Here is a 24680-nt window from a genome sequence, read left to right as displayed (position 1 = left end):
AAAATCTGTCTTTTGCAGTAACACGAATGGAGCTGGAAGCCATAAACCTAAGCAAATTAATGCAGGAAAACCAAATACCACTAATTTTATAAGTGAGAGCTAAATATTGAGTACACATGGACACAAATAAGGAAACAATAGACACTGGGGCCTAGTTGTGAGTGGAGATTGGGAGGAGTGTGAGAATTTAAAAACTGTCTGGTTCTATGCTTATTGATGAGATAATCTGTACACCAAATCCTCATGACATACAATTTACCCATAAAACAAACTCACACATGTACCCTCTGAACCTAAAATAAAAGATGGAAGAAACAAAAAGAAAAAGAAGTCTTCTGTAAAGATTGGGAAATCACAAAAATTTTTTTAAAAATAATAAAAACCACCCATAGTGTCTCTGTTGCCAACACTTTGGTCTATTTCCTTGATGTGGTTTGACTTTGGGTCCCCACCCAAATCTCATCTCAAATTGTAATCCCCAAATGTTGAAGAAGAGACCTGTAATCTCCACGTGTCAAGGGAGTGGGGTGATTAGATCATGGGAGTGGTTTCCCCCATGCTGTTCTCGTGATAGTGAGTGAGTTCTCATGAGGTCTGATAGTTTTATAAGTGTTTGGCTGTTCCTCCTTCACATGCTTACTCTCCTCTGCTGCATTGTGAAGACGTGCCTGCTTTCCCTTTGCCTTTGGCCACAATTGTAAGTTTCCTGAGGCTTCCTGAGCCATGTGGAACTGTGAGTCAATTAAACCTCTTTCCTTTATAAATTACCTAGTCTCAGGTATTTCTTTATAGCACTGTGAAAATGCGCTAATACATTCCTTTAAGTCTTTATTTCTAGTCCTCCATCTTTATAACAGAGTTGAGATTCTACTCTGCATATGATTTTTCATCCTGCTTTTTCTAACTTCACCTTACATATTTCCACATTATCACCAGTTCTTCACAAACATCATACTTTTCTTAGTTTTTAGTTTTTGTTAATGTTTAATTGTGGCAAAATAAATAAGATATAAAATTTATAATCAGCCATTTTTAAGTGTACAGTTCAGTATTGTTAAGTACATGCATATTGTTGGCTAAAAGTACTTGGCTTTATTTTTCGGTTCTCTATTCTGTTCCATCAGTCTAAGTGCCTATTTTTATACCAGTGCCATGCTGTTTCAGTAACTATAGTTTTATATAAAGTCAGGTAATGTAATGACTCCAGATTTGTTCTTTTTTCTTACTATTGCTTTGGCTATGTGGGCTCTTTTTTAATTCCATATGAATTTTAGGATTGGTTTTCCTATATCCTATGAAAAATGATGATGGTATTTTAATGCGAATTGCATTGAATATATAGATTGCTTTGGGCAGTATGGGCATCTTCACAATATTGATTCTTCCCTTCCTTGAGTATGAGATGTGTTTCCATTTGTTTGTGTCATCTATGATTTCTTTTAGCAGTGTTTTGTAGTTTTCCTTGTAGAGATCTTTCACTTCCTTAGTTAAGTATATTTCTGGGTATTTAATTTTTTTTCAGCTGTTGTAAAACGGATTATTGTTGGTATATAGCAGAGCTACTGATTTGTGTATATTGATTTTTGTGACCCAAAACTTTGTTTTTTATAGCCATTCTAATGGGTATGAGGTGGTATTTTCTTGTGGTTTTGATTTTCATTATCCTAATGATTAGTGATGTCTAACATCATTTCATATATTTGTTAGCTATTTGTATATCTTGTTTGGAGAAATGTCTACTCAAGTCCTTTCCTCATTTTTAAAATCAAGTTGTTTGATGTTTCCTTGTTTAATTATAGTATTTTTTTAATTTATTCTGGACATTAACCTCTTATCAGACATATGATTTGCCAATATTTTCTCCCATTTAATAGGTTGCCTTTTCACTCTGCTGATTATATGCTTTGATGCACAAAAGTTTTTGTTTTGTTTTGTTTTTTTCAACTTTTATTTTAGATTTGAAATTGATAAAAGTCACTGCTGCGGACTTACAATCTAGTTGAGGAGATACATATCTCTCTCTGTCATTCTCTGTCTCTCTCTTTCTCACTCTCTCTCTCACACACACACACACACAAGATGGAGAAAACAAGTAGGTAATGCTGTCACAGATCATATAATAAAGTGTTAAGGAACACAAAGTGAGTGATGATTTGTTCATCAATCTAATCTAAAGAATGGAGGCGTATTGACTATGCTCACCAATGCAGTCTGATTCTGTGTTCCCATCTGTCCCTACTCCTGTCACCACCTCTGTCAACATCCCAACATGTCAGAAAATGTGACACGTTAGTCGCATGGTCAGATGTGATTGGCAGTTCTTGGGAACTCCACCGGGTATGTTCTGATGGTCACTGTAATATCCATTCCTCCACCTGGTTCTCATTTCAGTAAACTGAAACCTCAGTTCTCACTACAAGACCACCTTAACATTCTTGAGGAGAATATTCGGAGGCTGCTGCCCCTTCCACCTCTGGAAAATCTGAAAAGTGAAGGCCAGACAGACAAGGACAAGGAGCACATTCAAGTATGCACTAGAGAGGCCTAAGTAGGATGACAATCTGCAGTGGGACCTTACTTTCTCACCCCAGCCTGAGACTCACACACACATATTTGATTTCAGTTTCTCTATGAACGATCCATGGATGCCCTAGGAAAACTTCTGAAGACCATGATGTGGGATAATGTGAATGCAGAGGACTGTCAAGAAATGTTTAATGTGAGTAGAGCCTCCACTCAAACTGATTCTCATTCTGCCTAACCATTCTTCAATGTCCACTCCAAACTCTCCTGCATTTTCTTCACATGAAGACATCCAGCTGGACCTACCCACACCCCACATACAGCCATCTACTTAAAATTGTTTGTGGGGAGGTGAGCACCCGGTCACAGAAGAGGCAGAGACAGAAAGAGAGAATATGAAACTAGATGAATATGAAGAATACTAAGGAAAGAACATTTATTCTTTGACCAACAGCTTCTCCGAATGTGGCTTGTTTCACAAAAAGAGTGGGAAAGAGAAAGAGCCTTCCAGATCACCGCGAAAGTGCTGACAAATGATATTGAGGTAAGTAATCCCCTAGAATGAATAGACTTTATTGCTTGTGAACAGCAGGTATCTCTGAGACCTCTGGAATCCAAAACTCCTGCATGATGGATCTTGCATCTCAGAGTGAAGTGCTTTTTGGAGCACTCCTGGAGAGAGATCTAACTTCAGAGTGCAGCTCACACGAATTGAGCTATTGGGTTTTCTTTACATGCATGCTTACTTCTCCACTGCCCTTAAAAATAGGCATCTTTTAGGAGAAAGTGCAAGATCAAATTTCATTCTAAGGACCTGCAGAGATAAAATAAGAGACTTGAGATCCAGTGTTGGGAATGTCCTGGGATATGACCAAGCTACCCCATCACAATTGGGTGCCTTCTTTATTCTGCAGGCACCAGAGAACTTTAAAATCGGTTCACTGCTTGGACTCCTGGCTCCTCACTCCTGTGATACCCTGCCCACCATCCGTCAGGCAGCTGCTAGCTCGACTATTGGTCTGTTCTATATAAAAGGTGAGGGAAAGGTGGGGAACCCACAAATGAAGAAAAGAAACCCATCTTCTTTTGTTCTCAGCTTTTCTCCTTATACACCTATGTCTGTCTCCTTCCTCCCCTCTCCTCTCTCCTCTTTCCTCATTTTCCTCCTTTTCTCCTCTCCTCTCCCCTCCCCATCTCTCTCTCTGTCTCTCTCTCTCTGTTTCTCCTTCCCTCTCCAGTTCAGCAATTTCTGTTTTAATACTTTAATTATATCACAGAATCTGTCTCCTAGATCTGAAACAAGTATTTCTTTCCTCAGTGGCTCTGTTTTCTTATTTTTTAAAATAGAGATAATAACACCGAAGCATTATAAAGATCCATTAAGGCAGGTAAAATGTTTTGAGAGTCTCCGATTTAAATCACTAAGCAATTGGGCATATTAGCAATGCTTCCTCTATCACATGGTTTTCTTCAGGAGAAAATTGCACTATTATCATGGTACTAAGTGCCTTTCAAAGCTCTCTAAGAGACAGAACTTTGTGGAAATTTTCAGAGCGGGAGCTCCTCCTGCTCTCCAAGTACATGTGAATAACTGTCAATACCACAAAATATTAGGAATTTTTAAACCTCCGTCTCAGGCTGAAACCAATAATCAGGGCTCCCTGTCCAGGTTAACTGAGTCCATGGTTCACCAAGGACAGCCCTACATTGTGTGTGTGCAGTTCTGCAGAGTAGATGCAGCCAGAAACACTCTAGACTTAATGCCACCTCATGCCTGCCTATGTTCCACACATCATTCTTTTAGGTATTCAAAATATTTATCGAGTGCCTTTCCATGTGTCAGGCACTGTTTTAATGCTGGGGACACAGAGATATTACAGTTCCAATATTCACATTTTATAAGTGTGTTAAAGCCAAAAGGTAGGATTTGGTCGGGGGAGAGAGATAGTCAAAAGAAAAGAAAAAACTCTTCAGCAGAGTCAAAGTAGGTACAAAAGTCCTTTGGGATATAGGAAGATAATTGATTAAGGATATAGGTTTTTACCAAGTCAGGAAACAAATAGAATTAAGGAAGTGAGAACTAAAGAATCATTCCAGGCTGGACGTGGTGGGTCACCCTGTAATCCCAGCACTTTGGGAGCCTGAAGCGTATGGGCCACTTGAGGTCAGGAGTTCAAGACCAGCCTGGTCAACATGGTGAAACCCCATTGTCTACCAAAAATACAAAACATTAGCCAGGAGTGGTGGTGGATGCCTGTAATCCCAGCTACTCGGGAGGCTGAGGCATGAGAATCACTTGAACCTGGAAGGGAGAGGTTGCAGTGAGCCGAGATCAAGCCTATGCACTCCAGCCTGGGAGACTGTCTCAAAAAAAAAAAAAAAAAACCATTACAGTAATAACAGAAATATGCCAGTAGGGAACTCATAGGAAGAAAGGAATTTGGATTCTATTATTGTTCTACCTATTTTTCCTTTAGCCCATTTCATTTTCCTAAAATATGAAAAATTCAGGTCCTCAAACACTCTTTGTTAATAGAACTCCCATACTTTATAATTTACATCAACATTTTCGCTGATGGACCAAACAAGCAGGGTGGGGAGAAAGAACATGTGTTACTAAAACACCTACTAGACACAAATAACAAGTGTGATACTAAATTAAATACCCATCAATACTTGTGGACATTTCTCACTTAGTTTTGAAAGGGGGGAGTCTGAAATTAAGGAGTTTTCAGTTACTTGGACCACTGAAAGTAGAGTAGCTGGGCTTTGAGCTCGGGTGCATCTGACTTCAAAGTCCACATGTGTCCCACTGGGCTAGGCTGCCTTCCATAGAATGGTTCATGTGTTAGTTTCCATGATTAATATACATTCAAATAATAAACAGAAAATCTTTATTGGTTAGGTCTGCATTTATAAATTGATATCAACAACCACTTACACAGTTGCTGATGTAAACTTCTCATTACAATAATTACTTTTCAGTTTCCCCAATGAGGGAGCTCACTGAAGAATAGAAATCCAAGAGAGACAGCAGCATAGCAGAGTAGTTGGAACCTGGGCATTTGTGTCAGACAGACCAGGGCTGAAATTCAGACTCTCCTATTTTTATTCACCGTGTGCCTTGGGCAATGTCTTCACATCTCTGTCCCCGCTTTCTCATCTGCAAAACCAAGAATAGAACAGGAGAGTCCACCTCAGATAATGTTTATGAGTAATAAATGAGATTGTTGTATGCAGAGTATTCGCATGGTGCCCAGCATGTAGAAACCACTCAGTATGTATTAGCGCTTATGTTCACCATCTCATCAGACAGCAGCTAATTCAGTGTCATATCAAAATATAGCCAGCCTCTTCAACCCCTATCAGGTCTTTGAACACTTAAACATTTCTCCCTTTGTTGATTTTAGGCATTCACTTGGAAATGGAAAGACTGCAGGGTTTGCAGGAAGGGCTGGAAAGTGATGACGTGCAGGTTCAGATCAAGATTTCTTCTAAAATAGCTAAGGTAATAAATATGTAGGAGAGGCCAGGGGATGTAAAGATTCTGGATTGATTTCCAAATGAGTAAGCTACATACTCCCCACTGCAAAAGAAGATAGATATTCAAGCTGAATGAAGGACCCGTGGTCCTGTCATTTTCTAACTTAGAGTACACATGCCTAGTCAACACTCATTACTGATCATTTCATATGGTGGGAAACTTTGTAGCCCAAGTGTCCTTCCCCAAAATGTGGGATGCTGTCAGTTGGAGTGGAAAGAACAAGAGCTTTGGAGTTAATCAGATGCACTCTGTGTGCACTGATTGAAGTTCAGTCTCCTCATCCTCAAGAAACAAAAACAAAAGACCATTTTGTGGTTGTTGTGAGGACTGGCCAATCAATTTAATCACTCATTCAGTCATGCATTCACTTACCTCCCTTCTCCTGAGCACCTACCATATGCAAAGCTCTATTCTAGGCACTAAGAAAGCAGAAAACACAATTCCGGTTTCACTGAGCTTGCGTCTTAGTAAAGGAAATCCACAAAATAAGCATAATATCAGATAACGATAACTGAGAAAAATAAAGTCAAGAAAGGGAATAAAGAAGAGGTAAGAGGTGATCCTCTGGAGAAGGACACCCTGAAAGAGATAATCATGGAAATATCTTGAAAAGAGAATTCCAGGCAGAGGGAAAACAGCAAGTGCAAAGCCCCTGAAGTGTAGAAAGAGGGGGTAATGAGATCCCAAGAGATAACCAGAGGCTGATCCAAGGGCCTTCTGGGCCTTTTTAAGGAACTTGATTTTTTTGTTCGCTTTTTTTTATTATTATTATTATTATACTTTAAGTTTTAGGCTACATGTGCACAACGTGCAAGTTTGTTGCATATGTATACATGTGCCATGTTGGTGTGCTACACCCATTAACTCATCATTTAACATTAGGTGTATCTCCTAATGCTATCTCTCCCCCCTCCCCACATCCCACAACAGTCCCCAGTGTGTGATGTTCCCCTTCCTGTGTCCATGTGTTCTCATTGTTCAATTCCCACCTATGAGTGAGAACATGTGGTGTTCGGAACTTGTTTTTTGCTCTATTTGAAATCAAAAGCCAATGGAGGGTTCTGAGAAGAGTCAGGCCACTATACATAATTACGCCAATTTTGAAATGCAAAAGGGCACCCTCACATAAGACTACATCATTCATGATGTAGACATTACAGATTTATATTGGTGTTATGGCAATTTTCCACAGGTAGCAGTAAAGGATCCAGCAAAATCAGTACGTTATGACAATATACTTACAGAGAGAAGTGAAATATCTTGAGGACGGGGCTCATATTCCTAGTATGCAAATGCCTCTTGTAGGCTGACAGTGGTTCTGAGAGGAAAAACACAACCAGACTTACAATTCTGAAGGGCCACTCTGGCAGCTATGTGGAGACTTGAATGTAGACTGTTAAGAGCAAAATTAGGGAAGTCAGTTTGGAGGAAACTGCAAGACTCCAGCTATCAAATGAGGCAATTAGAAACAAGGAAGGTGGCTGTAGCAGAGACACGAGTAATTGATCAACAAATGACAGAGAAGCCATTTGAGGGACAGGAAGGGAACATATGTCAAATGCCTTAAAAGGTGCCCAACACATAATAGGTGCTCAAAAACGTGAGTTCCCTTCCTTCCTTTGCTCCTGAATCAACATCCGTCCCACTGTGAGACAAAACAGCTAACCATGAAGCCTGGACAACAGGCAAGCATTTAGAGTTACATAGAATGGTAGCCATGGTATAGTCCTTTCATCTTGGAACCATAATAACTCAGCAAATGGCTTGGATATGCAAATATTCAAGGAAAGGAGTTCGTATTTTCTCAACATCATCCGGCCACTTAATGCAAGGGGAAGACTATTGTAAATAGGTACGTTCTAGTGTCTACAAACTCATAATCATTACCATCTTGCTTAGTTAAATCCCCAGATAATGATCCTGGAACTCATTCAGACACCAACTTTTCACCTGCCTTCCCACCCCTTTTTCATTAATGCACACACACAGACATACACACTCAAATTCACACACTGCTATCAACCAAGCATTCTGTATAGTTCTTGTACCTAGAGACAACAATTGCAAAGTTTTTCCATTTTATTGACCTTTTATAGACTGTTCTTAATATTGAAATATGGAAGAGCAAGAAACAAGGCTCATAAGAATCAATACTCCATATGTACACTGTCCACCACCTGAGTATTCAGCATGGTACTTAATACATATTGACAGATTTTCCTGAACGCTCAAGGTTTAGGTATTATGTGGCAGATTCAAGACATGTTTCTATGATATATGAATGTATGTAAAAGGACTTTATAATGTACATATTGCTATATAAACATTCTGCATTATTTTTCCCTATGCAGTATGCTGTAACTTTAGGCTTGGAGAGGAAATTGCCTTAGCAGGCTTAGGATTCAATAAATATGAAATGATAAAAAAGGCAACTCCATGGAAAGTTTGCTTAGCAATAAAAGGTCATGTCTATGCCCTGTTCTAGTATTTTCTCTAGTTTCTGTGGCCTCAATCAAAACTTGAAAAGTTCAGTGACTTCTAACACCCAAAACAGACCACAACAGCATGTTGTAAGTATCTAGATAGAAAATGGGGTGGTTGATTACACGAATCTTTCTGGGTGCATTTTCAGATTGTCGGTAAATTCATCCCAAATGAAGAAATACTGATGTTCCTAGAGGAAATGCTGGATGGTCTGGAGAGCCTCAACCCCACTTGTACAAAGGCCTGTGGCATATGGATGATCACCGTCCTGAAGGGGCAGGGAGCTGCTCTGGAAGATCAGGTGAACTGATAGCCAGTTTTACAACTGAACAGAATTCTATCACTTCTGAAATGCCAAGTTGGCCACTGCCTCTGTTTGTCCACTGATGGGCAGCATGCAAAGTCTTGCACAACCTCAAGAGGCCTCATTAGAGACCTACATTGCGTGTTTGACAACAAGGCTCACGTTCAGGCCCTGTCTCAATTGCCTCTCTTGCCTTTTAATATAAAAGCTTTTCAAACTGTCTCACTCTGGCTAGAGGAAGCAGCTCTGAACCAAGGCCATTTGGATGATGGAAAACTGGGTTGTTAGAGATGTAAGGATAAGAGTGACCATGTGGATGCCTTTGAGACAACCACCACGGGCAGGAGTTTCTAATTTCACTGCTACCCTTCAGGCTTTTCTCCCACACCCCATAGTGTTTATTGTCTGATAAGCAAGGCTGCCACTGGATTGGGGAAAGTCCTCAATTCTTCTTCCCAACTGGGGAGTTAAGCAGAGTGAACAGGATTTAAATTCAGGAAGCTTGGTTAAGAGCTCCAAACGGAGATGCCTCTCTTTTCTCTTCTGAAGTCAAAAATAGAATACAAGTTATTCAAACATTAATAAGAAGGAAAAAATGGGCTGGGTGTGGTGGCTCACACCTGTAATCCCAGCACTTTGGGAGGCCAAGGCAGGTGGATCACTTGAGGACAGGAGTTTGAGACCAGCCTGAGCAACATGGAGAAACCTCATCTCTACTAAAAATACAAAAATTAGCTGGGCATGGTGGCAAGCGCCTGTGATTCCAGGTACTTGGGAGGCTGAGGCAGGAGAATCACTTGAACCAGGGAGGTGCAGGTTGCAGGGAGCTGAGATTGTGCAACTGCACTCCAGGCTGGGCAATAGAGCAAGACTCGGTCTCAAAAAAAAAAAAAAAAAGGAAAAAATCTTTAACTAAATGAAAGCAACTCAAAGAGAGTAAGAGAAAGAAGTTCTTGTCCCTATAGTCCAGTCAACTACCTTCAATTTAAAAACTCTCCAAAGCACAGCTTTTGTGTTAAGGGCATTGAAAATTACCTCTGTGCTAATTACTTTTCAGTCAGTCTTTTTGAAAACATTTATTGAGCATGTACTATGCGGTAGGCACTGGGCTAGACATCGGACAGCCAAAATTGCTAAACGTGGAATGCCCATATATTTGTGTGTAGAGCATAAACAGTTGTTCACACAACAGTTAAAGGCTTACAGTAGGGACCTAAATCCTCTCCAAGCATCATTGACCTGAGAATCTGTGGTAACCATAAATGGGGGCTATTTATAACTAAGGAATTATAATTCAGAGAAAATATATTTAAAATAAATGTCTAACTTAAATGTCTATCCAAAATAATAGAGAGAAATGTCTACTAGAAGCAAAGTTACTTCAACATAGATATATGCCTTTGTCCATGTCAAAAATCCAAATGTATGATATCGTTCCCTACTGCCCATAGATTAACATCCAAAGTCCTAAAGGTGGCATTCAGTGCTCTGAGATCTGGGTTCATCTTTTCTATCAAGTCATCTTTCTTTTATTACCCTCTGCACTCCAACCTGAACCATTCTCCTACACTAGAAATCTCAGCATTTTCTTATGCCCATGTTCCCATGATTTTTAAAAAATAGATTTTTTTAGAGCAGTTTTAGGTTCACAGCAAAATTAAGCACAGTTCCCATCTACCCGCTCCCCTCACATATGCACAGCCTCCCAACTGTCAATATCTCCCACCAGAGGAGATTTGTTACGATCAGTAAACCTACATTGACACATCGTTATCACCCAAAGTCCGCAGTTCCATGAACTTTAGGGTTTAGGGTTCACTCCTGGTGTTGTACAGTCTGTGGGTTTGACAAATGTATAATGACATGTATCCACCAGTATAAGATCATACAGAGTGGTTGCACTGCCCTAAAAATCCTCTGTGCTCCACCTATTCTCATGTCTTATAACTTTACATCTTTATCTGTGTTCTTCTTTCTGACAAGGATGCCCTTCCCCACCATCTGTCTCCACCTTGCCTTTTGAAATTGCTACAGATGCTTCAAGACCCAAACCAAATGGCCCTCCAATGTGACTCAGTTCCTCCTGGATTCCCCTGTCGGTTGTATGCACCTCATGTATACCATTTGCCATAGACTGCTTTGACTACAGGCCTTTAGGTCTGTGATTGATATTCTTTATTGGATCACTCACTCCTTTTGCAAAAGGGATACATCTTTTTCCTCTTTGGTGAATTCCAACAATGGCAAACACAGCACCTGTCATAATACACCCTTTCACAAAATGTTTCCTAAATTTAATTAGGAACAAATACCCAATTCACGAATAAACTTCCCGAGTGAGAAATAGGCCACATGTGAAATCAATTATTATTTTTAACATTATTTAGAATTCATCAGCTGCCCATCCATGACAGGTACCTGCTCTGAGTCATTCACATAGAGGGAAAATGGCAACTTAATGTTTGACTTGGCTTGTTTCTCTTTAGCTATTGGAGATCTTAGACACAATTTACCATCACATGCCAGTCCTCAGACAAAAAGAAGAAAGTTTTCAGTTCATGCTAGAAGCCATCTCCCAGATAGCCAGCTTTCATATGGATACAGTTGTTGTCAACCTTTTACAGAAGCCTCTGCCCTTCGACAGGTAGATCCTTATTGAACTGATTCCTTCTCCTAGGGAAGGCCTCTCTGAAAGGCACTGGGGAGGGATTTATGGTTTGAGAGCAAGATAGCAAACAAAGGTTGAAAATAGCTCATCTGAATAACAATTTAACAATTGGTATTTGAATCACAAGTAATGTTTTTCCAAGTGCTTTTCATATATATAAGATATATATGTATTGCATAATAATATTTTTAACAATATGCCATAGGAATAAGAGAATATTAAAAAGTGAATATTCTCCTCTTTCTGGTGGCCTAGAATGCACCTACATGAGAGGTTCCCATCTTAGTGGACTTTATTTTTATTTTTATTTTTTTTTTTGAGACGGAGTCTTGCTCTGTTGCCCAGGCTGGAGTGCAGTGGCGCAATCTCGGCTCACTGCAAGCTCCGCCTCCCGGGTTCACGCCATTCTCCTGCCTCAGCCTCTCCGAGTAGCTGGAACTACAGGCGCCCGCCACCACGCCCGGCCAAAGTTCCGTAACCCAAGGCTAGAATGCTGAATTGTTATGTAAAACATCTTTCTTATCCCCAGGCATGGCAGCATGTCCATCTGCCCTTGAAATTGTGATTAGTCATAATGTGATTTTAGAGTGAGTCAGATGGAAAAGCTTACAGCCCGAGGGGTTGTGCCTTATCTACCAATTTCCTGCTTTGCCACCCTAGGGACACAAAGACATTGTGGAAGGTGCTGGCTGAAAAGCCAGCCTCCAGTGGGAAACTCTTGCAAGCCTTAATAGACAAACTGGAGACTGAGTTAGAAGATGACATCGCCGGGGTTGAGGCAATTTCAGTGAGTTGGACAGCCTGAACCCATCAGTTGCCTGAGACTGTGCCGTCTTCTATGATCTATCCCCACCTGGAGCTTGGTGCTGTCACATTAATGACACCTCCTTCTTCTCTCATACCCTAACTTTACTCCAGTTTATAGTTATGGCTGTACTTTTGTCTGTGGCTGATCATTTTTAGAAGCAAATTTCTCATCAACCCGCCAAAAAATCTATGTATCTATATTTCTAGATAAGTCTGTAAGATATCCAAAGGACCCTTTTTGTTGAAAAACCCCAATGCTGAAAACATTTTATTTTACATGACTAGTGTCCCCTGGCAGTCACAGGACTAACATGGCAGTCCCTGAGTTGAGAAATTTCCAGACAATAAACCTCCCTTTTCTGTGTGTTTTTACTGGTGGAGAAAACAAAGTTGAAAATCAGCCCAGAGAGAAGATGGCCTTGGAGGAAATGAGACTGCCTGACCAAAAGGCCCTTACTCCCCTCAGGTGGCCTGTGCCATGTATGAAGTGATCTCAGTGGGCACCTCTGTCACCGGCTTGTATCCAGAGCTGTTCACTCTCCTCCTGAAGCTGGTTAGCTGCACCCTGGGCCAGAAGCTGCCCACTTCTCCCTGGAGCCGCAGGCGGCATGTGATGCAGCAGGGAGAACAGCAGCAGATCCCAGACCCCTGCAGGTAAACGGCCAATCAGGAAGCATCTTCCACAGCGGTCCTAATCCCAGAATCCAGGAGCGGTGCTGCGGAAGTCAGGGTCTGTGCTTTCTGTCATAGCATCCATTGTCCATGAAGAAACAAGGCTCTGCTGTCCCTAAGCCATGACACCATAGTTCTTCTTGAGCCAGTATCCAGTGTAGCTACACAGAATAGTCGCTTAAAGAATAAGGGGCTATGCTTTCTTTCCTAGAGGAACTACTGTATTATCTTTGGTTTCTATCATTGAGATCTTTCTAGAAAGGCTGGAATCTTGTGATCTTCAAGGCCACCAGGGAAAGAAGAAAAATAAAAATAAATACCATATTTCATAAACTCTGAGACTTCAGCAACTGAAAAAAAGTAATTTTTTGCATACCATTGAGAAAACAGAAAAGGACTCCAAAGTAAGCAGTGAATCAATGCTTTCTTAAACTTTAAAATTTTTATTCTGTACTTATCAAAAGAACTCTTTTAGGATTATGAGGTATGAATTTTCATTTTATATCACATCATTGTGTTTCCCTGCCTTTTGCATAGCTTTTCATTCCAATGTAAAATTATAGTGCAACATTTTTAAAGACACTTCAAACACCATTTAGATTCAACACGTATTAGGTTGGTGCAAAAGTAATTGCTGTTTTTACCATTAAAAATAATAGTTCCAATAATACATGTAACTTTACTAAAATGATGGTAATATAAAGAGCTATATCTGAATCAGGCAGCACATGTGAATGCACAGACAATAGCAACTACATCACAAGTACTGTCTGGCCAAGAACAATTGTAACACACATCTACTGCAAGATGCGTCCTGATTTCAGAGATGCTGTTTCAGAATCAGTGAAATATGGTATTTTTCACTTTTTATTCTTATGGCCTATTTTTTCTTATGGGGGGAGAGTTGACAAGATTTTGTGGCATTACTTGCTGGCCCACATCATCTGCATGTCCCCATGGATCCCAAGGCTAAAATGTGAGCATAGGGCTGCCTGTTTTTGCCTTACACAACATCCCCTAGTCCAGGGGTGGGAAAGCATTGTGAGGAGTGGGAAGGTAAACTTGGGAATTTGCAATTCCCTATAAGGGTCAACTTAGTTTTGTCACGCTGACTGTCTCCTTTAGGCTTTCAACTGCTACTTTAAAATGTTTGCAAGCCCAAGCCATGAGAGAAGGCCTTGCAAAGGAATCTGATGAGGGGGACAACTTATGGACTCTACTCAGCAGTCCCAGTACCCATCACATAGGCGTATGTTCACTGGCCAGGTAATGTGCACATTTTCTAGAACCAGATACAAAGAAGAAAACAAAAACAAGCGAAAAAAAGCGTGCAATACAGGCAACTTCACTGAGCATAATTGATTCACTTAGGACTAATAGTCGAAGGAGGACAAATAGGAAAGAAAGAAAAGGGAGTGGGAAGAGATGGTAAGATCAGCCCCACACACACCACTCACCTCAAGAAACATGATTCAGGTGAACATCTTTAGACAAATTCCACTTATTTTTTGAAAGAAATATTTAATATTCACATACCTAGAATTCTGTTGAACATTTTTTTAATCAGCTTTTGAAAAATTTTTTTATTTTTTTATTTCAGTAGGTTTTTGGGGAACAGGAGGTGTTTGAGTACATGAATAAGTTCTTTAGTGATGATTTCTGAGATTTTGGTGCACCCATCACCTGAGTAGTGTACACTGCACCCAATGTGTAGTCTTATCCCTCACCCCATTCCTGCCCTTCCCCCAAACCCCCAAAGTCCAATGTATCATTCTTATGCCTTTGCGTCCTAATAGCTTAGCTTCCATATATGAGACAGAACATACAATATTTGGTTTTCCATTCCTAAGTTACTTCACGTAGAATAATAGTCTCCAATTCCATCCAGGTTGCTGCGAATGCCATTATTTCACTCCTTTTTATGGCTGAGTAATATTCCATGGTATATATATACCACATTTTCTTTATCCACTCATTGATTAATGGGCATTTGGGCTGGTTTTATATTTTTGCAATTGCAAATTGTGCTGCTGTAAACATGCGTATGCAAGTATCTTTTTTGTATAATGACTTCTTTTCCTCTGGGTAGATACCTAGTAGTGGGATTGCTGGATCAACTGGTGGATCTACTTTTAGTTCTTTAAGAAGCTCCACTGTTTTCCATAGTGGTTGTACTAGTTTGCATTCCCACCAAGAGTGAAAAAGTATTCTCTTTTCACGGCATCCATGCCAACATGTTTTTTTTATTATTATTATTTTATTATGGTCATTGTTGCAGGAGTGAGGTGGTATCACACTGTGGTTTTGATTTCCATTTCCCTGATCATTAGTGATGTTGAGCATTTTTCCATATGTTTGTTGGCCATTTGTATATCTTCTTTTGAGAAGTATCTATTCATGTCCTTAGCCTGTTTTTTGATGGGATTGTTTAGACAAACTACATTTAAATTGGACAGTTGGATAGGCCATTTTAAAATTTAAGCCTTGGTGGGCTTTCATCAAGCATCCCTTTTTTTTTTTTATATTTCTTTTTTTTTTTTTTTTTTGGAGACAGAATCTTGCTCTTCGCCCAGGCTGGAGTGTTCAGTGGCGTGATCTCAGCTGACTGCAACCTCTGCCTCCTGGGTTCAAACAATTCTCCTGCCTCAGCCTCCTGAATAGCTGGGACTACAGGCACACACCGCCATGCCTGGCTAATTTTTTGTATTTTAGTAGATATGGGGTTTCACCATGCTGCTCAGGCTGGTCTCTCACTCCTGAGCTCAGGCAATCCACCTGCCTTGGCCTCCCAAAGTGCTAGGATTATAGGCCTGAGCCACCACCCCCAGCCAAGCATTCCTTTTTAGACAAATTACTTGCCTGATGAACAAACAGACTAAGATTTCCTCCGTTGTTTAGAAAAATAAGTCTCTGCTAAAATGTGCGTTTTCTAGGAGCATGGCAGTGTGGCAACACGGAGTCATACTGGACATCATGGAACAGCTGCTCTCATCTCTCACCTCCTCCTCGGAAAACTACCGGATAACCGGCACAGCTTTCTTCTCTGAGGCAAGGGAGAGCAGCCGTCAGAGCACACTCACTGGGTCCCCATGGGGTACTTCTCTTATGGTCTGGAGCCCAGTGTGCACTGGAACCAGGGAAGAGAGACTTCAAAGTGGGGGGCTTTAATAGAGGAGAGACCAGCTACTGCCAGATATATGGTACCTAAGCAGGGGGTGAAAGAGGAAAAATAGACCACCTCACCCACCTCCTGCCTAAAGACTATTCCAGCCAATCCAGAGAAGGAAAACTATCAGTCATTCCTGTTTTCCCTACCCCATTTTCCACTGAGACTAGACATCTCTTATGCAGGTAACCGGGTTCACATCACCATGTGAGCTTGACCTGTGCGCTGCTCACATCCAGAGCTCAGCTTCAGCAAGGCTTGCCGGTTCACCAGAGGGCTTCCTCCTCCGCTCCACAAGCAGTGGGGTCCTCTCTTTAATTGTACTTATGATGTCTTTGGCACTCTTCTGAAGGGGGGCCACGCCCTTAACTAAAGGGGAGGAGTGTGTTGATTTCAGCTCATGAAGGAGCCAATCCTTTGGAAGCATGGGAATCTGCGAGATGTGCTGAGCTTGATGGATCAAAGTGCCTGGGACTCCAACGCCACTCTGAGGCAGATGGCCATCCGAGGGCTCGGCAACACAGCATCCGGGGCTCCTCACAAGGTAAAAGGCGTTCTAAGGGGAAATGGTTCACTTAAGTAGAGTTTTGAAATAATTATTTACTAACCCACACCTAGTAGTTGCATAAAAATTAATTGGAAATCCAGATACATTGCTGAAGTGGTAGTTCTTGGTTTGAAGTACATGTGACCCTGACAGAATTTCAGTCCTCTTGTCTGAGGACTCCTACCCTCTTCCAGATACGCATAGAACAATTTTCAAGATTAAGAGGTCTTATTTCAAAATAGGTGAAGAAACATAAGCAGTTAATGCTAGAATCTATCATCAGAGGCCTGTATCACCTAGCTCGCACCGAAGTCGTCTGTGAAAGCTTGAAGGCCCTAAAAAAGATCCTGGAGCTGCTGACAGACCAAGACGTGAGCTTCTACTTCAAGGAAATAGTGCTGCAAACAAGGACCTTCTTTGAAGATGTAAGTGATCCTGTTTAGGAACTTCCCTCCCCAGAAGTGAGTGAACAGAAAAAGGTTTAGGTAGTGCTCGCAGAAGACATTGTCAGTTTCCCACCCATATTCCTTGGCCTGCCCCGGAGAGGTCACCTGCAGACAATCTCCATGCAAGCTGTTGGCTTCCTGTGTCTCTCTGCCTGAGGGTGCTCCATGGCCTGGCAGTCATGATTGGTCTAAGCTGGGTGAGCCAGAATTGTTTGGGGAAGAAATGCCCTGGGAAGGACCCTCAAACAATCAGAAACAAGGGTTTGTAGATAAATTTCCCAGCTTCCTCACCTCTCAGAAAGGGTTGATTGGCTGTTACAGAGACCTTAGGACCCACAGAGTTTAAACTATTTACTGTCTGGCCTTTCAGAGAAAACGTTTGCCAACTTTTGATCTACTCCATAATCCCAATTTCAAAAAAGATCAGTCAGCAGTCCTAGGCAGAGAAGGGTCATTTTCCCCTATGCCTTCCAGGAAGCACATTTTCGTATTTATTTTTTGGCTATTCATTGCCATCAATGTAAAAATGCATTTTTAATCTAAACTTATTATTTTGTAATCTAAACCTGCTTCCTCATATGCTATTGTCAGAGGAGATGGAAAACTGCTAGTTGCCTTCTCTAGTGCATTCTTCATAAACATTAAGGCTTTATTCGATTACCTATTTACCTTACAGTCTGCAGACTTGAGAAGTCTTCATTTCCATCATTATTCATCATAAACCTAATTTTTCTGCTCATTAAATATTTTGCAAGCCTGTGACTGAGTTGGACCTCTAAATGAGGCTCAAGAAGTATTGAATAGAATCTAAGGATATATTACCTCTCAAATCCAACCTTTTCCTATTTCTTTGCTCCGTTATTTTTTAAATTTTGCCCTTTCTTCCTGATTTTGGCATGCTAATTATATGAACCTCTAGATTTTAGTCTGTAATATATGCCCACAGCATTCTTCAGTTTCGTATTTTTGCAGTTTTTCTTGTCTATGTGCTAGCCTAGACCTGGCCTTTAAAAACGTCTTTCTGCTTGTTTCCAACTATTTCCTCCAATTAACCAATATCACTTTTAGGCCAGACATGGTGGCTCACGCCTGTAATCCCAGCACTTTGGGAGGCTGAGGCAGGTGGATCACCTGAGGTCAGAAGTTTGAGACCAGCCTGGCCAACATGGTGAAACCCCATCTCTAGTAAAAATACAAAAATTAGCTGGGAGTGGTGGTGCGTGCCTGTAGTCCCAGCTACTCGGGAGACTGAGACAGGATAATCACTTGAACACGGGAGGCAGAGGTTGCAGTGAGCCGAGATCATGCCACTGCACTGCAGCCTGGGCAACAAGAGTGAAACTCCATCTCAAAAAAAAAAAAAAAAGAAAAGCAACTTTTAATTATCTTGTCCTCAAAAATGCTTACTGGGGTAAAAATAACAAAGATACTCTTTTTCTTCATTGTACAGGGCTGAAGTCACCCCTTCAGAACCCCAGCTGTTAAGTTTCCTGGATTGTTGTTGATCTGATAATAATTCTCTTAGATCTGAGCCTCCAGTAAATCACAAGTCCACTTAACAATTTTGTGGTCAAGATAGTGTTTCTCAGTATCATCAGAGAAGGATAAAATGTGCTAAAGTCTTGCTGGTTGTTAGCTCAGACTTTGCTTATCTCTAATAGGTGTCAACTCCATCACGTTTGCATAAAAGTAAAGTTGGACAAAACTTTGGCTCTTATTTGTTCTCCAGTAATGCCATCTTTACATAAGTATATTTAACTTATACTTATGATCTATTGCCCCGATATTTTTATGTAGATTAAGCATAGCTTTCTATAATCTCCAAGTTTTCTTTCTTTGTTTCTTTCAATATTTAAATACTTTCTTAGACTTTTCAAAACGTGGTGACACTTGAATGAAATGGTAGAACAGAAAATGTGGCTGCTGCCCCATGCTCCGCTCCCTTCTTGCTACTGTTCCCTACACTGTCACCCTGAGCAATCACTTTACCCTCTGTGACTCCATGTTCTCAAGTGAACATGAGGACATTGGACTAGACATTCTCTAATGTTTCTCCCAGCATCCAAAATCCTTTTGCCACTTTTTCTTTCTGACTTTTCATCATCTTGATTGGTTGATTGTTCCTGGACCTATCATTAGCTCATTGATTTTGCAAAATTCAAACTTTTTTAACTAAATGTCTCTCTACCTTTTTGGTACCTTGTTTTTGGTTAGCTTTCTCTTTCTAAAGAGGTATCTTTTAAAAAATATATCCTGACCTTATTCCTAATAAATCTTAAAAATGTGTTTCTACTTTCATTTTCATTATACAAGGTCACATCTGAGCTTTTCTGGCCTTTTCCCAACAAGCTATCATTTTTTTAGAAGATCTATATTAACTTTATTATTTATCTAAATAATATTCTGCTATTCAGGACTGCTTTTTCTTTAATCCTTTTTTGGTCATATGGGTATTTTAAACTAGCTTTCTGGGCCTAAAAATAAAAAACCTTCCATGAAATTCATCTCAGAGTCGGAACTCTGAAACATAACTCCAATGAGGTAATAGGAGGCCATCTTCCTCCACTACCTTTCTCTTGTTTTCCTTTTTTTTTTTGAGACAGAGTCTCACTCTGTCACCCAGGCTGGAATGCAGTGGCACGATCTTGGCTCACTGCAGCCTCCTCCTGTCAGATTCAAGCAATTCTCGTGCCTCAGCCTCCCAAGTAGCTGTGACTACAGGCACGCGCCACCAGGCCTGGATAATTTTTATATTTTTAGTAGAGACAGGGTTTCACCATTTTGGCCAGGCTGGTCTCAAACTCCTGACCTCAGGTGATCTGCCTGCCTCAGCCTCCCAAAGTGCTGGGATTACAGGCATGAGCCACCGCACCCGGCCTCTCTTGGTTTCCTAAAATCACTGCCTGCCATCCTAGACAAAAAACAAGGAAGTTCCATAACTTCACATACTGAAGAGTAGAGCTAGGCACTTCTGTGTTTAACCTCTCTAAGAACCAAGGCCCAAATTCCCAAACTGCCTGGAATCCCTGTAGAAAATATTTGGTGTCATGGAGAATAGTACTAGGCCTTGGACAATTAAGATTAGAGGCCCCATAATTCTAAGCTAGTAACGCAACCAAACTAAGTAAAATACACAACTAGCAGAAGCCCTCCCTGGCTTTCTCTATGAGTACCCCTGTGTATCATTCCTGTGGTCATGGTCACACTTCCCCACTGGCTACTCAAAGATGGAAATCAACTCTCTGGCATCACATAAACTCCAGACCCAGGGTTTTTTAAACTCATGTAGTATGGAGAGAAAGCTTCAGGGCAAGAAAGCAAATTCTTGGAACATTTAGAGGCCGTGACTATGATGGTCCAGTGCCTGGGTTCCAGCCTTCTTTTGCTGAAGTGGGAAGGGTGGGATGAGAGCCGAGAGTGTGCTGGCAGGGAATGGCCTCTGAGAGGATATTCACCATGACCTGCATTCATCACCACAGGAGCAGGATGATGTGAGATTGACCGCCATCTTGTTATTTGAGGACCTGGCATCCCTAACAGGAAGAAGGTGGAAGATTTTTTTTGCTGAAGAAATAAAAAAGAGCCTGATATCATTCCTTCTGCACCTTTGGGATCCCAACCCCAAGATTGGAGTTGTAAGTGCTCTCCACAGACACCTGCACCTCCTGCTCTCCCCATGGCTGAGAAGTACCAACAAGCCTGGTCTAGCTGCACCGGGAGCCAGATCTAAAATCACCCGTTAGCGCTGACCCTGAAAACCTCTTCTCCAATTCTAGGTTCTTCTTACCATCTCTTCCCGAGTTTACTCTTCCATCCTTGAAACTGGGAAGGTGCCAGCAATGATTATAAAGCCATTCACACCACTGAATTTTACTGCTTCTTTCCCAGTACTATTCAGCATTTTCTCCTTTCTGGAAGGAGATCCTAACGTTCTGGATTGTGATGCAGAAAACTCTGTTTTCCAGGCTTGCCGTGATGTCTTGATGGTCTGCATTCCCCTTTTGGGCCTCCAGGAACTCTATGGGGTAACAGACCATCTCCTTGATCAGGATCTACCAAGGGCCAGGGATTTCTATAGGCAATTCTGTGTGAAACTGGTGAGTGTCCAATAGATGCCGCCTCCAAAAAAGGCAGGACACGGGTCTAGACAAATCCCAGAAGGGCAAACAATGTAGCAAGGAATTTCTGGCCAGAGCCAGAACTGCCTTGGAAGGATGGCAGTGATATCCTGATTTCACAGGATGTAGTGACATAGAGGTATCTTGCCACAGGACCCTCTGCTCCATTCCCAAGTCCTGACTGGGATATATTCTCCTTGGTTCCTAAAATTCATATCTGTTGATTAATCCCTTAAACTCTGATGCCTTCCTGATTAAACGTAGATCAAAATGCCCATAAGACAATTTTCAGCCAATTAATTTATGGCTGTGTGAGTGCTCACTGGCCTTTACAAATCCGTTCTGAGGACCTATAGGATGCCGAATGTCACAAAGGTTCACTTTCCAGTTGCCCTCTTTGTAATTCACATCTCTTCTAGGCCAAGAAAAACCAGGAAATTCTGTGGATCCTCCACACACACTCCTTCACCTTCTTCACCAGCAGCTGGGAGGTGATCAGGAGTGCAGCTGTCAAACTCACAGGTGAGTACACATCCCCACTTCCTATCCAGATATGTCTGCTTTTTCCATCTAGTTTTGCTTTGACCAGAAGCTGTCCAGTATGAACACTAGTATGACTGGTATAACTTTTTTATTAAAGCCCAGAAAGGGCTTTTATCTTACATCTTGTAACATCCTCCCTTAAAGAAACCTGCTTCCTTTGGCAGTGAAAACTCATAACCTCTCCTGACTCACCTACACTCATTCTCCTCCCATCTGAGCCCTTCATGCTCCTTCTGGCTCCAAGTCTTTGCTCCTTCTTTTCCCTAGATCTTTGCTCCCAGCTGCTGCCCTTACATAAACACTTTTCTTCACCTCATCCCATAAGATAACCCATACTCAATATCCAAAGCTCAGTTCAAGCTGAGAGCTTTGGCAACATGATACAAGTGGGAAGTATGTTCATGTAGGGGCCAGCAGCTCCTGGCTCTGCTATGTGATTCTGGAAATTGACTTAACTTTATGTTACCTCTCTGTCTGATGTATAAAATAAAACATAAGTAAATCTCTAAAGATCCTTCTGTCATGAAATTCTAAGTCTTACTTTGAAGCCTGTTCCAACTAATTCAGCCCACAGACAACAGGCCGACTCCATTCACCACCTTTAAGGCCAAATTAAAAATCTGAAGACTCCTTCTTGAATCATACATATGATTCCCCCCCCCGACTATATTATGAATTTTTTGAAGACGGAGACCCTATCTTACACACATTTGAAATCCCAACAACTAGCCTCCTCAGAAGATCATTGTGTGAACTCTGCCAAATACTCTGGATAAGTGACTACTTGCAGACATGGCACTCAGGACCCAATAGAAGTCACCCTGACATCATTCTAAGGGGTGCAAGGAAGTCATATAGTTTGCTCATTCACCAGCCTACCATTTACCTTCTCATCAGGTGCAGAGTCTAACCTGATCTACCTTTCATGGCTTCTTCCTCTATAATGAAATCAGTAACATTGTCTCCTGTTAACTTTAGATGCTGTTGTTCTCAATTTGACCAGCCAATATGTGGAGTTATTAGACAGAGAACAACTGACCACACGTGAGTTCCAACCTAGTTTCTTCCCAGCATATTGTTACATTCTTAGGAAAAGAGAAAATATTGCTGCTCTAAGTTCCACGTCAGCCTAGAACTTGAAAATCTTAGTACCAATTATTGTCTCTGATGCTCTCTAGACACTAGAATTTCTCCAGGGTATAAAGCAACCTCCAGCTCCAGCCCTTTGCAGGCATCAGAAACACCAATAGACTACAACTTTCCAATTGCCTAAACCTACCGATCACAAGGTCAGGGACTTCTCTTCCCTTATTTCAATGTTAAAATCATTTCTTGTAGTTCCACATCCTACCTTTTAGGATAAAACGTGAGCATGGGGACCTGAGCCCCACTTGGGTCTGACCCTCAGTGCTAAAAAGTTGGGCCTTGGCTTGGTTTGCCCTTCTTGCTGGGCTCTGACTCTCCTCATCCACTTATTTGCCATTCTTGCCATTTCAGGGCTCCAAGCACTTCGTCAAGACCCGTGTATTAGTGTCCAGAGAGCAGCTGAGGCTGCTTTGCAGACCCTCCTGAGAAGGTGTAAAGAGACAAGCATTCCTCTGTAAGCCATCGAGAAATAAACTGCTGGCTTTTCCTGTATCTGACTCCAGTCTTCATCCTATTACCTCACAAACTTGCAGCATTTTGAGGAAAGAGATGCTGCCTAGGATGGGGATACTGAAGTGGTGGTATATTTCTTCCTCTCCAGAATCTCCTTGGTGGCTTCCATTAGCAAAAAGCAATTCCCACAAGTTCACTTCAGGGATAACCTGTGATTTGGATTGTGACAGCCACATGGCTTTGCCTTGGTTAGCCCTCTATCTTAAGAAAGTAAGTCCAGGCAGATATCAAAAAGTGGCAGAATTTGACCCACATAATTCTGCTGCCACTAAAAAGAGGTCCACTGTTATTTTCCCCATGTAGCCCTTTCCTCTCAGATCTTTGTCAGCTTTGAATTACTACCCACACTCCTCTTTTTAAAATCAGTCTTATGATAAACTTTAACCTGCCTATTCTCTCCCAGGTTGTAATTTATGTGTCAAGACTATGCCAGGTACTTTTCTACAAAAGACCCTGTCTGGCATTCTATTAAATATCATCAGTTCCTTTCTACTTTTATCCCAGAGCAACAGTGCATATGCACGCTCACAAGCATGTGTATGTGTGTGTGTGTGTGGGAGTGCATTCATTTCTTCAGAGTATCTGGATTATTATTCTTTCTTGTTTTTCACAATGCATAAGTAAAAGGTTACATACGTGAAATTACATACCTAAAAAGAAGTTTCTTTTTTTTTTTTTGAGGCAGAGTCTCTCTCTGTCACCCAGACTGGAATGCAATGGTGCGATCTCGGCTTACTGCAACCTCCACCTCCCAGGTTCAAGCGATTCTCCTGCCTCAGCCACCTGAGTAGCTGGGATTACAGGTGCCCACCACCACGCCAAGCTAATTTTTGTATGTTTTAGTAGAGACAGGATTTCACCATGTTGGTCAGGCTGGTCTTGAACTCCTGACCTCAGGTGATCCATCTGCCTTGGCCTCCCAAAGTGCTGAGATTACAGGTATAAGCCACTGCCCCCAGCCCTAAAAAGAAGTTTCTAACACAGATACTGGCACTCATTTAAAAGCACCGTCATGATCATCTATTCGCACCATTATTAATATATTACTTTAGAATGTCCCTGCAAATTTTTATTACTTATATTCTGATATCTTCATCTCCAAGCTCTTTGGGAAAACATCTTTGTTTCTACAAAACCTAGGGAGCAATAGAATCTTTTGGGTAAGAGATTATGGACTAGGAGTCCATTTCTTTATTCAT

At 41.3% G+C, this 24680-nt stretch overlaps 1 protein-coding gene across 1 annotated transcript in view; it reads left to right on the top strand.

The window, feature by feature from the left end:
- MROH2B (maestro heat like repeat family member 2B) overlaps window positions 1–23457 on the top strand; it is a 64426-nt gene extending 40969 nt beyond the window's left edge. The window contains exons 25-42 of the mRNA XM_003274384.2: window positions 2392–2527; window positions 2624–2719; window positions 2978–3067; window positions 3438–3558; window positions 5934–6031; window positions 8700–8852; window positions 11342–11499; window positions 12184–12310; window positions 12797–12984; window positions 14128–14268; window positions 15936–16050; window positions 16566–16712; window positions 16958–17140; window positions 20641–20796; window positions 21127–21258; window positions 21699–21801; window positions 22801–22866; window positions 23320–23457. Coding sequence (XP_003274432.2) covers window positions 2392–2527; window positions 2624–2719; window positions 2978–3067; window positions 3438–3558; window positions 5934–6031; window positions 8700–8852; window positions 11342–11499; window positions 12184–12310; window positions 12797–12984; window positions 14128–14268; window positions 15936–16050; window positions 16566–16712; window positions 16958–17140; window positions 20641–20796; window positions 21127–21258; window positions 21699–21801; window positions 22801–22866; window positions 23320–23426 — 2317 coding nt within the window. The 3' untranslated portion in view covers window positions 23427–23457. The remainder of the gene's footprint in view (window positions 1–2391; window positions 2528–2623; window positions 2720–2977; window positions 3068–3437; window positions 3559–5933; window positions 6032–8699; window positions 8853–11341; window positions 11500–12183; window positions 12311–12796; window positions 12985–14127; window positions 14269–15935; window positions 16051–16565; window positions 16713–16957; window positions 17141–20640; window positions 20797–21126; window positions 21259–21698; window positions 21802–22800; window positions 22867–23319) is intronic.
- Window positions 23458–24680: the final 1223 nt, after the last annotated feature.

Source organism: Nomascus leucogenys, chromosome 6, assembly GCF_006542625.1.
Source record: "Nomascus leucogenys isolate Asia chromosome 6, Asia_NLE_v1, whole genome shotgun sequence".
NCBI lineage: Eukaryota > Metazoa > Chordata > Mammalia > Primates > Hylobatidae > Nomascus > Nomascus leucogenys.
This window is presented reverse-complemented; position numbering and strand designations above follow the sequence as displayed.